At 41.2% G+C, this 14299-nt stretch overlaps 1 protein-coding gene across 5 annotated transcripts in view; it reads right to left on the reverse strand.

The window, feature by feature from the left end:
- LOC116673821 (vang-like protein 1) overlaps positions 1-14299 on the reverse strand; it is a gene marked incomplete at its 5' end in the record, with an annotated part of 66527 nt that overhangs the window by 7475 nt on the left and 44753 nt on the right. For all 5 annotated transcript variants that reach the window (XM_032506151.1, XM_032506146.1, XM_032506147.1 and 2 more), the window contains 2 exon segments: positions 7037-7212; positions 7758-8189. In XM_032506151.1, the coding sequence (XP_032362042.1) occupies positions 7037-7212; positions 7758-8189 (608 nt within the window).

Genomic DNA, 14299 nt, shown 5'->3' on the forward strand with positions numbered 1-14299 from the left:
TATTTGTTGAGGACGGGGGGGGGGGCGTTGGAGCCGGGTAGCAAGGAGGAGAGAGACATTTTCAAATGTAAATCGCTTACTTTTTGTAGAACAAACAACAGGACTTATCACAATTAACCAAACCTGACATATCAACGTGACATGACATAACATGAAGGAAAAGAGAAACGGCAACTATAGACAGAGAGGGGGGACAGAAGGGGGGAGATGAGAAACCACCTGAGAACTCTTACATCTAACAGTAATACTTCAATTAATGCCTTAGTGGAGAAGTCCCTTAATGCTGTGACAGCAGAATCACAGAATGAGAACCAGAACACTTCACACAGAATAACTCGTATCAGCACATAAAGAAACACACAATAAAAGAGTCATCACAATGTCACACTGAGAGCAACGTGAGCAACAATTCACTGGAACTACGGTCTGTAAACAACAAATCAGATTTTGGCATTTCTTTGTTTCCAAATTCTTAAATGTGATTTTGCTTCAGTTTTTCCTGTTCACATCCGTTACCAGGCTGTATGAAAGAGAGGGAATAAGCCCACGTCCTGATCCTTCACACTGTGGATCACACAGCATGCCACGTCTTGTCCTTCATAACAACACTATTAAACCAATTGTTCACGTTATACAACATAAATCATCAGCTCTTTCACTGTGTAATATGCTGCCTCCGTTTTCCTGGAAGTGAGCTACATGAGAGATTAAAGACAAGAGTATGTTTTTAAAGAAGACTTATGGTAACACAATCTTCCTCTTGCAAAAGTTACATTAATGCTCATTCTCTTAACAGGCTAATACCTTCATATCAAAGCTGATGCAATCTTCTTTTCTTTTCTTTTGACATGTAATATACAGGGAGTTGCTCGAAATGATGAACCCACACAGAATTATGGACTTTGCAGTTGCCCTCAGCTTATCTATCTTGTAATTCATTGTTTCGGTTTAATGGCCAGCAGCTCTACTGTTTTGCCTCTCACAACTCTCATCAGCATTATTTCCTCGTGCTAGAGGCAGCTGTTTTCAATTTAAAAAAGCTCTGATAAATGTAGTGTACACTTTGTGCCCAACACCGAACAGACAGGCAGACAAAGATAGCAACCAGATAGTGAACATAGAATAGCATTTAGCGGCTAAAGAGCTAGTTAGATATAACAGAGCTAAAAAAGAGTGAACATGGGACTTTTATTCATTAGGCGGACACCAACATGATTCTTAATGAATGATGTTAGTCCGTATCTGCTAGATTTACTAAGAAGACAACGTTTGATAAAACATGTTCACCATTACAATTTTGTACAGTAATACTGTCACCAATAAAATCAATGAACGCAAAAATATTAATGTAGTATAAAGCATACTGCTCTGTTGTGACGCCACAAAAGCCAGTTCTTATGAGCTGCATTTGGCTGATAGGACGGCAGCAGATGTTGACAGCTGTTTACTGACCCAGAGCACAACTTTAATGTTCAACACTGGGCCCCTTTCGTTATGTGCTTGTATGGATGTATTCATAGGTGTGTGAGCCCTGTGTGTGTCATTCTTTAGGCCACGTGGAGAGCTAACTCAATATACATGAACAACAGCACATGCTAGCCTGCAGCATGCGCTTCCTATTATCCCAAAGCCGAACCACAGCATGACATCTGAGTCACTGATTAAAGCACTTCTAGATACTTTCTGACCTTGTGTAACTTCAATTCCTTCCTTGGAAAAAACCTTAAATTGAGGTATGGGTCATTTCAAATACCACAGCCAGATACAACCCACCCAGGCAGCCAGTCTGTAGTAAAGTAATGAATATTTGGACCAACTACTTCAATTGTGTTTAGCTGCCTTTATACTGAAGTGTGTTCCAAGAAACAGTTTTACTCTATTAAGTGGATATCTGAAGGTACAATGTACACATAACTGACCTAATTTATAATAAATTAGACAATACAAAACAACTATATCCAATTTGCAAATTGACAATTAATGTGTCACCAAACAGCAAAACCGTTACATGATCCAAGCAATTCTGGTTTGATGATTTAATACTATAAGAGACAACAAGCATAGTGCAGCATTTTAATACTCAGATTATTTCAGCAACAGTGCGTCACTCATAAGACAGACCATTGTAGGAAAACCAACACATCAGGCGGTGTATTTAGCAAGGCCGGAGGCAGCGCTCATTTCTGCCACAGGGGCACCAAGGAGTGATAGAAACTCCCACGGTTAACTCAAGAGACCCAGGCTGCCCCTTCCTGCATCAAGCATTTAGACAGACAGGACCATTGTTTAGTGGCCACTTGCTGAATCGGAGTTTCTGCCGCTTCCTAACTTCGATCAATTATTAAGCCTTGCAAAAATTTGACACAACCATTCCAACCAAGCAGCTGCCCTGGCCTACGTAGCGGCATCTTAAGGTGAAATAAAGAGTAACTGCAGACCACTTTGGAAACCAGTTCCCATTGAGACCAAGGTAGCAGACAATTGCCTTCTTTCATGTTACTGCTCAGGACTGACCAGTCAGAATGAAAACTGGGAAATCCCCAGTAGTAAAAGTGCTTAACCCCCACCCTCTCTGGCTGTGAGGAATGCGTTCATATTTAACTTGTCAGGTCTGATAAGGGGACAAAAAGGTTTCCTCCGGCCTTCAGATTGGCATCAAAGGCCAGGCACACCGAGACAATCCTTCAGGGCCCCAAGGCCCAGGTTAGGTCCCCATTATGATAAGGCAAAACATGGATGCCAGAAAAACAGGAATGTGAGCAGCAGCCGGCGCCTGTTAGTAGAGGAGATACATGAGAAATTGGCAAAGAAAATACACCCCCCTCGTGCCTGGCTTTCTCTGAATGATGCATTGTTCATGTTTGTGGCTACATGTGCATGAATCATTAGCATGTATGTGGTGCAATTACCCATGCACAGACACTCATGTGTCTATGTTTGTGCGTGTCCATGCATGTGTGTCTGGCTGACCAGATGCTGCGGCCCAGTCCGCAGGGAGCACTAATTAGCAGCGTGTTTACAGTCACAGACGGACAACAGAGTGTGGCCTGGCCTGCTGCTGGCCAAGCAGGTGAACGGCACAGCTCACAAAGGACAACACCCAAGGCAGCCGGCGAACACACCAAACATTAACCACACACACCCACACCACACACACACACACACACACACACACAACACACACAACACACACACACACACACACAAAACACAAACACACACACACACACACACACACACACACCACACACACACACAACACACACACACACCAACACACACACACACACACACACACACACACACACACACACACACACACACACACACACAAAACACAACACCACACACAACACACCACCACACAACAGCATTTATTTGCCAAATGATAATACCACTGGCTTCGACCCGCCTGTGAATAAATACAAATGAATTAGCTCGTGCAGATGATATACTTCTTTACCTTACACATCTTGATTCTCCTTGATGTTCATAGTCTAATAATTAATTTTAGGGAACTCTCCGGCCATTCTATAAATTGGTCAGAATTAGAAATTCTACATTCTTCAAGGTGGACACACTGGAATGCGGAGGATAAGAACACCCCTTTTAAAATAACCTTCATAATCAAGTATTTAGGTATTCACATATCATTGAACCTTTCACACCTCTCCTGAAAAACATTATGGACGACCTGGCCAGATGAAACAAATTACTGCTCTCCCTCATAAGATGTATCACAACCATAAAAATGAATATACTAACTCAAATACCTCCCCCTATCTACCCTAACAAACCACTGTCCTTCTCTGTCTGTAAACAAAACATGGAATCACACATCCCACACTAACACGTGTCTTCAGCAGGTTTATCTTCCTGACCTTCAAACAGCTGGAAAAACAATTCAATCTACCCAGCACTTGCACCTTTTCATTCAGGCAAAATCTGTTTTGAAAAGCCATTGTGAGCCCAACTAATCCAACTTAAAGCTATACTGCGTATGTTTCTATAGCTCCCATGAGGAATTTTAAGTAATGACAACAAAACTTCATGCAGTTGCTGGTAGCCAAGGAGGACACAGAGAATTAACAAAAAACATGATGGACTCTTCAGAAGAGTTATCTTCACTCGAGTTTCTGTGCAGGAAAGTCACCAGACGCCACAATCTTCTGAACATATCCATACTGAGAAATACAGAGAAAGTTGTGTGGAGCTCAGTCTTAATTAGATGTGTAGCAACTAATTTGGCAATGGCTTTAATTTATATCAAAGTTGGGCACTAAAGCCTTAAATCAACCCTCATTGCTTGCAAAACTTAAACAGATTTTCAGCAAAAAAAAACTACTCTCATATCTATAAGACCTTGTGTAACAGAAAAAAACATATTGCCATACCAACCAATAAATGGACAGCCGACCTTAAACTCAAATCTACGGATTATTTACAGAAATAAAAACATTCAGCAAGTCAAACAATGCTAAAAAAAACAAAAACAGAATCAATATAAGATTCTTTACACCTGACAAAACATAAGTTACACATCATGGGAGTCAAAGCTGGGAGTCAGTGACCAGTGACTAATATGTAATCAATTACATGCTTTGTACACCCACAACCACATTCCTCCTATTCTCTTTGAACCCCCTCCTCCTGTGTACTCCTGTTTTTTGGCACCTGGCATATTTAAGCTGTTCAGTATCTGCGCAGACGTAATCAAAGAAGGGAGAAGAAAGAAAGAAAAAAAGCAGCAAAGACCCAGCTTAGCCAGGTTCATTCCTTAGGGTCTGTGAGCTGTCCATTACGGGGCACTGCCCAAACAACACAGGCTTTGAAATCTGGAGGCCTGGAAGGCTTTCACAATTGCACTACTCTTCACTTTTTGGTGAGTCTGAATTTTTCAAAAAAAAATCTAAAAAGGTACCATTATGGGTTGAGAAAATCATTCTACTTCTTAAACTAAATATATCCAGGGAATTATCTGAAAAAAACAATAGTCACAATGTAAAAATACTATGTGCTGATATATTGTTGTCAGAATTTTCTAAACACCAAACATTAATAACGGCGTATGGGCCTAAAAGCAGCAGTAAAACTTTCAATGGCCATGCTGTACATGTGCATATGATTGGATGCTACTAATCAGCTGACAGCCACACAGTTGGTGAGTGAGCCAGTGAGTGTAAAACATGAATGACTGTTGCTAAGAATACTACAGCTATTGCACCATGATTTACTTAAAGGAGTGTATGTATAAATTACTTAAGAATAATGCCAGGTACAGCTAGACTCATGCACCAACCACACAGATATATTGGCTGTTTTTTGCAGATATATCTTACCTGAGTATATGTATGACCATATTCAGCTTTACTGTATATAACACAGCCAGAGTCATTCTACTGTCTTCAGTACAAATAGTTGTCCTTGCTGGGTTTGACTGCAGTCATACTGACCCCCTAAACACTTTGGGTGGAGAGCACATAAAATATGAACCAGACCATCTGCAACACTACAAAAAAATACAGACCTTAGTATAAGAGCAGAAATAGGATATGATTTCATCTATCCTGTCATAAAAGAGGTCTGTCTATAAATCCATCATGTTTTATTAGTTGCCTGTAAGCAGTGTATGTCAGAATGGGGGCTGCATATTGATACCAGGGAGCAACAGGAGAGCTGCTTGGCTAAAAACCTGTCTTTCATTCCCACATACATTTTAGGATTCTTTAAAGATACCGCCCATTAACTATTAATCCCACGTTCTGTATTCTGCAGTTCTGCCTCCCATAGCGTTCTCCCTGCCTTAGTCTCCTGCGTCTTTCCTCTGTACTCCGCCCTTTGTCTGCAGGAGTTTCCTCTCTGAAGTCTTCCCCACCCTCCTTTTTTCTTCTGACACAATTTCCTCACCAAATGAGACACTTTGTCCACAAGCCTTTGTGTCTCTGCCTTTTCTTCCATCTCTTGCTAAACTGTCAATCTCCCTTTCTACTTGATCACCACTCTTTATCAGTAAGGCATATCCCTCAGTTTCTATAATTTCCTCTATGAATTCTTTCCTCCCATTTCCGAGTATGTAACCAGTGAGTTCCCTCTTCCTTTCCCATCTCTGACTTGAGGTGTCCCAGTTTCTATTTCTCCTTCTGCCTTCATCTCACCCACACATTCTATTTTCCCTCCCTTTCATCAACCCCACTTTCTCATCGTCTATCCCCTGGTGGCTCACATCAACCTAGTTCTCTTTACCTTTTGTCTTGTCCCTTCCTCTCACTCCTTCTGCCTTCAATCTCTACATGAACAGAGGTCACTTGGGTATTCTGCTACCTTGCTTGCATTGCTAACAGCTGCCACTAAGTAAGGGATAATGTAAAGCAAGCCATGCATTATTGTGAATTAGAACCCTGACAGGGTGATGCAGGACCCCGACGTAAAGGGGTTCAATGTGCATTAACGACTCGCTTGTGGGACATTATCCTACATGTATTACTGCTTACTGAAGAAATCAATAATTTGACAAAACATATTGATTTTAAAAGGATTTAATTGGTTTAAAAATGGTCCCCTGGAGTCTAAGATCAGGACTGTGTCCTTAGCAGCGTTCTGCTTTAAAGAAATACCAGACGGTCAAATGCCGTGACTGACCAATCAGATTTGAGTATTCAACAAAGCCGTGTAATTATTCTTATTCATCTGTGCCATGAGCTCCATTGTGTGACATGTTCCTTCATTGACATGAACACATACAGTTTATTTTGACTCAACCCCACATACAACATCCTGCTGCCCAAAATACCTACTAAAGCACCAAATATGTTAATATATGTTAATCCATATTCCTTTTTCCCACCTGTTGGAGTAATCTTAGCTAAAAAGTACAGTATCCAGCTGTTTTAGGAAATTACTGAGCCTTTGAATAGTAATAATAAGTAATAATTCAATAACGACCATTTACACAAATCACTTAACAAGTCTGCCATGATTTGAATGACATGAGGATACAACATCAAATGACTATAAGTTCAAACACTGGGCTTCTCACCTGAGCTGTCCCAGGTTGTAGTGCCTTATCTCGCCATCTGTGGAGCGCGTGACACACACAGAGAAGCACGGCTGGAGCTGCCGGAGCTCCAGCAGGACAATGGCCAGGTAGTGGATGAAGAGCAGAGCGTCCACTAGCGACACGGCGTACTGCACAATGCCCTGGTAGTTCTCGTCCTATGAAGAATGACGTTTTAAGGGGTAATTTGTAGCTCTTAATGGAATATATGTACACAATACAGAACACAAACAAGATGCAAATTAGTAAACATGTGTGAAGATATTTGCAAAGCATAAAATACTCCTGCAGGGTTAAAAAGGAGATCATACACATGTACGACAAAATGTAGAGCATATGAATATTTAGATACATTTCAAAGGATTGCAAGCTTTTTAGACCCTGTTTCTGTGTCTGTTTTCGTACATGCGTTCTGAATAAGGGGCCAACTGGGATTTGAAATTATGACTTACACAGTAAACACATAGCACTGGGGAAACCAAATATCTGTGTTTTGGTTGTTTGTGATTTTGTTGAGCTTCTAAAAAGGCATTAAAAATGGATGTGTCTGCAATAAATGAAACCTCTCCCACCGCTATTGGAAAACATTTCTGTCTGTAGACTTGAAATTCCATATATACATTTTGTTGTTTAGTTACAGTGTACACTTAGACGCAATGATGGCTATAATATTTAATGCCCGCATTCCCTTCCCTTAGCTCACCTGTGAGTCAAGTATTCTGACTCCGTAGAACAGCCAATAGGAAACCACAAAGAGCAGCACCAGCACGGCAAGCAGTGCCCGGAAAACAAAGACCCGCGGGAGGCCGGCCCGCGGCGGCCTGAAGAATAACGCCCAGACGGCCAGAAGCAGTATGAGCAGCTTGAAGGCAACGGAGATAAAGAGGCCTTCGCAGGCCGTGCCGCAGCTCTGCAGCTTCTCTGGCCAGAGGAGGTGGGGGAGCACCAGGAAGGCCAGCGGCGTCAGGAACACCAGCAGGCCGAGGATCACGGCCAGGGCCAGGGTGAAGTAGCGGCGGCAGTCCAGCCCCACGCTGTCCTCCAGGTCCTTGGTGATGCGAACAATGTCCTCCTGAGAGAGGCTGTGCTCCGATGTGCCCGTGACAGCTGTTGTGGTCTCGCCCCAGTTGTCATCCTGGAAATGAAGGAAACAAAAAAAAAACATTTAAGTTAAAGAGTACCTTATTTTACTTTTTGTGAATGTCTATATTGTGTTTTCTATATATTTGCCATATTTCTTTTTCGTGCAGTGGTGTAGATCGGTGTATTTGTATACAGTATTTTATACATTTTTAACATATATGTATGTAGGTAGGGGATTTATTCCCTTTATCCCGTGGGTGCAAACTGGCCAAACACATGATTCTTCAGATGATGCGTGGGAGAAAAAAAGAAGGTCTCTTTTTACTTTAAAGGGGTTTCCTAGATTCACAGATTTCCTCGCGTCTTCAATAAAAGGAAGAATGAAAGGAACCGAGATACACCCGGTGACTTAAGCAGGTCTAGCAAATGCACAATAACAAAACCACAATGGTAGAATGGGGTTTGGCCCAATATGGCTATGTAGCTCAAGGGGGAAATGTGGGTGAGAGATGGCATCGGAGGATTGAAAATATTAGGAGAGAAAGCTTTCATCTGAACATGCATCAGACTAACATTTTCCTATAGCTGGGGCTGCATTATTTTTTGTTTTTGACGTCAGCTTAACAAAAGACATGGAAGGTTATTTCCATGCATGTGAGAGAGAAAGGGAATAGAAGATAGGAAGTGGAAAAAGTAAACAGAGCAAGCTGCCAACTGGGCTATGCGCTGACGTCTGGGTCTGACTGCATCCGCAGATAATGAGGGTCAGCGATGTCGGAGCAGAGCCGCTAGAGCAAGAAAGATAAGGACTCTTTACACGGCAGTAATAACAAGCTGCTAACGTGGCTCTGTGAGCGGCTGAGTGCTGCCCTTGCCAGTGAGAAGGTAACTGATAATGTACCACCATCAGCTACAAGAACATTCAATAACCAAAGGCACTGTCGCCAAAATGCAATACAATTCTAGAATCCTATTTTAAGGATTGTATTAGCCTCGCACTAGCAGAGAGGAGATGCATTATGATCACTTTAGACTGAGGGGGTTGGGAGGTAGAGGAGGAGGCTGATGGTGCATTGGGACAGAGAACATCCCACTGGCCTCAGGGGTTAAAACAGCAGAGAACCAGATAAAGCAGAACAATGGAAGTACCCAGGCAGAATGCTCAGGTAGTCTCTGAAGCTGCTAAATATCCTCATACACTACAATAACATTTTCACTATACGGAATACCAACACTGCATCCACAAATATACTGGATGGAAAGAAAATCTGAAGAAAATTTATGTGTGCGCCATTATTTTTTCCACATCTTTATTACCGGATAATCATGGTAAGATAAAAAAAACAGGTAATAAGCAGTTTAAAGGCTATCATGCAGTGGAAATCAAAAATGATGAGCCTAAACTTGACATAACATTTTCTATTTATGGCAACACTATTATTCATGGGAGACGACACGTTAAATGCTGGTTTGTTGGTATAGGTTTTCACGGACAGTCTTGTAGATGATGTCCAGCACTGAAAACTGTCTCAGTTTCATCTGACCTTTGACATGACAATGAGGTTGTAAATACTCATCTCCTCATGCACTGCTGTAGAAAGACTCAAATATCACAAGCGATCTGATGAGCTGTAAAGCAGACGGTGGAATGCATGACTTGGGTTCAAAAGGTCAAAGAGTGAAGAGGTCAAGACGTCTCTACGAGGACGCAACCTAACGTTTAGGTGAGCTAGAGGGCCAGAGTGTCTGCAACTCATTTATTCATGAATGAATGCATGAATAGTAGGCAGATTTAAGATTTAAGTCAAACTAAAATCAAAATTAATTTAGAATATAATTCCCTGAAGGTTGACTTGACTTGTGTGGAAATTAAAATGGATCGAAGTAACAATGGATTAACATCATATCAAGTTTATATTTAACTTGGGAATCTGTGGAGATTATTAGTGCGTTCCATTTGTGCTCGGAACTTGGTTATCCAACAAAGTGCCCCGAGCTAGAAATCCAACATGGCTGCTCTGTGCATCAACAGTTGTGAAAGCTGTAGTAATGTACAGTTATAAGTATTTCTGTCTTATTTGTGTCTTACTGAATCAGTCGTAAATGCAGCGCTGTCCATCTTCTGTTGTTGCGCTGTTTTTATGTACAATAACAGCGTAATGCGTTGTTAACAACTGCCATTGCTAACAAAGGCTAACCCTGCTAGAGCTGATGAAAACAATGAAAATCTGACTTGTAAATGGAATGCATTCAACTCGGGTGTGACGTCATTCCCAGCTTCGGGTTCCGAGTTCCGAGGAATGGAAATGGAACGCACTATAATTGTCTCTGACAGAATATAGCTGGTACAAATGTCTGATTACACAATGCAGCATACACACAAACATGAATAATGCATATTTGAGTCCACTCAATTGGAGTGGAGACTGCTTTTTAAACTGAACGATGAAAGCCACTTCATTAATAATGAGAGAGGCGGATTGAAGAAGCCCTCAGCCTCTCCACAGAGACCTATGCAACAGGCCTTTTACACACATGAAACAATTATCCCCTACAGAGTACAAAAGTAAGCACAACCTCATTATTTTCTTGTTGTATTAGCAGAGATAAATGCTCAGCAAAAGGCCAGCCACGACTGTTGCTTACACGAAGATTCACAAATCATCAGGGATGACAACTAGCATTCCAAAGCAGTTACACGGCAGCACTGGAGATATTTTGTCAAAACAAAGTTAGAGGCCCTTTTACATGCAGAAAGGTTTAAATGTCTCCAGATGGAACTTTTAAAATCTAAAATGTATAAATGTTTTTTGAATGGATCCACTTGGTGTTGAGTACAGTGCATCTTGACTGTTGACAAAGTCTCAAGTCTTAATCTTGTCTGATTACCATCTAGCTGGTGAACACAAGCATGCTCTGTGTGTGTGTGTGTGTGTGTGTGTGTGTCTGTGTGTGTGTGTCTGAGAAAGGGAATCAATAGGCATTACTTATAAGGAAGAGTGTCGGACCAAGGTGTACCTCGAGAACTCCCAGGGAAGACATGATTCACAGCTTCTCATGCCGACACTCATCAACACTCATAGCGACTGTTTCATACCTCTGAATCACACACTGCTTAAGGACTCCTTTAGGAAGTCTATCACCAGTTTAACACAACAAGGACTTACAAAAGACACATCAGGGTAAAATTAAGTGATACTGCAACTGCAGTCGAGTCACTTTTTAAAGGAGAAAAAAAAAAAACACTAGCTCCAGCAATTCCAATGTGAATATTTTCTGTTTTCTTTTAGTCTTCTAGGATAGTAAACTGAGTATCATTTTTTATTGTTTTGGACTGTTTGTCAGATAAGACAATACATTTTAAGATGTCACCATGGGCTTTGTGAACTTGTAGTGGACGCTTTCTTCGCTGACATTCTACAGAGTCCGACATAGATAGGACGCAACCTTCTCTGAGGACTGACCTTAGGTGTCACACACGGCTTCATATTTCCACTAAATCCCATCCCACAGATAAGATTTCAGGTTGTGTTGAAAGACCACATCTGTATGTCTGACCCCTAAAGACAAACTAGAGCCAGGAGACTGTTAGGTGCCTGGCTCTGTCAGATGTTAAAAACCCATCTAAGGATCTCTGAATTTGACTAATTAACACATTATATCTGGTTTTCTTTCCTGGAATCTACCCTGATCTAATTATGTCCTGGCTCCAGCTTAATAGCTTAATGAACAATCATGACAGTGGTATCAATCTTCTCATCCAAGTCTTGGCAAGAAAGCAAATAAGTGTATATCCCAATATGTGGAATAGTTGTTTATTCATTTTGTTGATTTCTTTTTACCAATTGTTTAAGCTCTACTAGTAAGCATTGATAAATACATTAACAGAACCTTTCCTGATGATCCAAATAATTTAATATGAAGCAAAATTGGTGAGAAGATTCAATTTGGTCTTAATCGCTCCTACGCTTTTCTTCAAGGTATCCACAAATTGTTGCTGTTGGATCCTTTACTACTCTTCCTGGGCTTTCCCCCAGCCTGCACAGCTAAAAATAGATATTAGTGACCCACATTTCCTCGCAGGATTTACCAACCAACCACCACAGGCTGATCTGGTTCAGTACCAGCAGCCTTGCAGGAGGCCCAGTCCCATTCATCACATTAAAACAGGTGAAACTGTGTGGAGCAGTGTAGGGAGAGAAAACAAAGAGGAAAAGGGCGAGAGCGCGACAGAAAATTTCGATAACAAGACAGCCAATTAAAAGGAGAGGGATTGATCCAGAGAGGGAGGCAAAGTAAGGCCAGTGGAAATTCAAGGGCCAGACAGGATTACCACACACACAAACCATCATGTGAAACCCTCCGCTCACAACGACGTATGCGTCACGAATATACGCATCTCTACTAAACACCTGTCAGGTCTATTCTTGTCCTGCGTATGCAGTGATTTATTCAACTCCAACAAGGTTTAACAAGCAATTCCTCTGATCCGGGAGGAGCTGGGGCGTCATGGTGGAGACTAAACATCTGAATAATGGAAACATCCGATATGACGTATTCTCACATACCACTCAACAAGAGAAGAGAAAAATTTATATGGGTTGGAGACAATGTAAATCTACAAAATGCACCGGAGATGTCGGAAAGCAAAGTAAAATGCGTTTGTATTAGCAAACTAGCTAGCAGAAACTGGATGACAAATCAAATAGCTATGGTTGTGGAATATAGCTGGGATTCTTGCTGAGAAGGAGATAAGAAGATTGATAACACTCTCATATAGGTCTCATATCAGTCTTAAATATGAAACTAGAGCCTGGAGCTTAGCATGAAGATTGAAACCAGGACAAAACCGCTAGCTTGGCTCTGTCCAAAGTGAAAAAATGTCTACCAGCACCTATAAAGCTCACTAATTAACAGTTCTTTTGTGCTTCAATGTGCTAATTAGTACACTACTACTTTGTGTCTTTATGCTAAGCTAAGCTAAGTGTCTCCAGGCTCTAGCTTCATATTAAGTGTAAAGACATGAGTGGTAACAATCTCCTCATTTAACTCTTGGCAAGAAAATAAGAAGAATAAGCCTATTTCCCAAAATACCTAACTATTCCTTTAACAAGTCTTAGTGAATGAAACACAACAAGCAGCAATATACTATCTTAAAACTTTGCGATAACTCTGGCTCTGCTTCAAATGAAAAGACTGGCAATTTGTTCAGTTACTAAGGAGAGCATAGCAATTATGTTTAGCCAGGAAAACAAAGCACGGAAAAAAGACTAGTCTATAAAGAGTAATCTAGCACTAAGCCAAGCATCCAAACCAGCAACATGAACAGCCAACTCTTGATGATATCACTTTCTCCATCACACCCACCCAGGAAAAGACACAACATCATTAAACACAGTTGAACAGAGCAGTTACAAAAGTATGGCGAGAGCGGTTTGATAAGAGGAGGAATGTGCCATCAAAGAATTTCTTTGATGAAAATGTTGGCCAGGCTGGAAACTAAGTGCTGCAATATGATACAGTGGCTGCTGAGCTTTAAACACATCCAGCACGACATTGGAACTGCACACAGGCACTTGTTTGGATGCATCATATTGCATGACAGGACTGCTCGTTGGGATTGAAGACATTTCCTGATGGTATAAGCCCTCGGGTGTGTCTGATGATAAATGATAAGGCAGTTCCAGCTGTTTTTGACAACATCAAAAACATAAAATTGCTTACAATAATACATATTAACAACTACATTTTGCGGTTAAAATCAGAGAAGCCTGAAAATCTTGCGCATACGGTCCTGAGGAGATTCTTTAGAACGCAATAACTAGCATAAGCCTTCAACTGGTTTATCAGAACAACAAAAAACACTGAGCCGGTATTTATAGCACACTGAATATGTACACTAACATGCAATGTTGTGCATTTACAAAGCTTTCAGCAGTGTATTTTCTGCATTCTTCATCCACCAGAGTATAAATAACAGCTATTGTTTCTCACAGTAAATCAAAATATCCACTAAAAGCCTGTTTTCTGTTGTTCAGCTATAAGTGGACTGCAAACAAAGCTCCTCGCTCAGTGCAGGAACCACTGCACTTTACTCACTCCTGGGAGGCAAGGTGTGTGTGTGTGTGTGTGTGTGTGTGTGTGTGTGTGTGTGTGTGTGTG

The sequence above is a fragment of the Etheostoma spectabile genome, chromosome 24 (assembly GCF_008692095.1).
Source record: "Etheostoma spectabile isolate EspeVRDwgs_2016 chromosome 24, UIUC_Espe_1.0, whole genome shotgun sequence".
In the NCBI taxonomy this organism is placed as follows: Eukaryota; Metazoa; Chordata; class Actinopteri; order Perciformes; family Percidae; genus Etheostoma; species Etheostoma spectabile.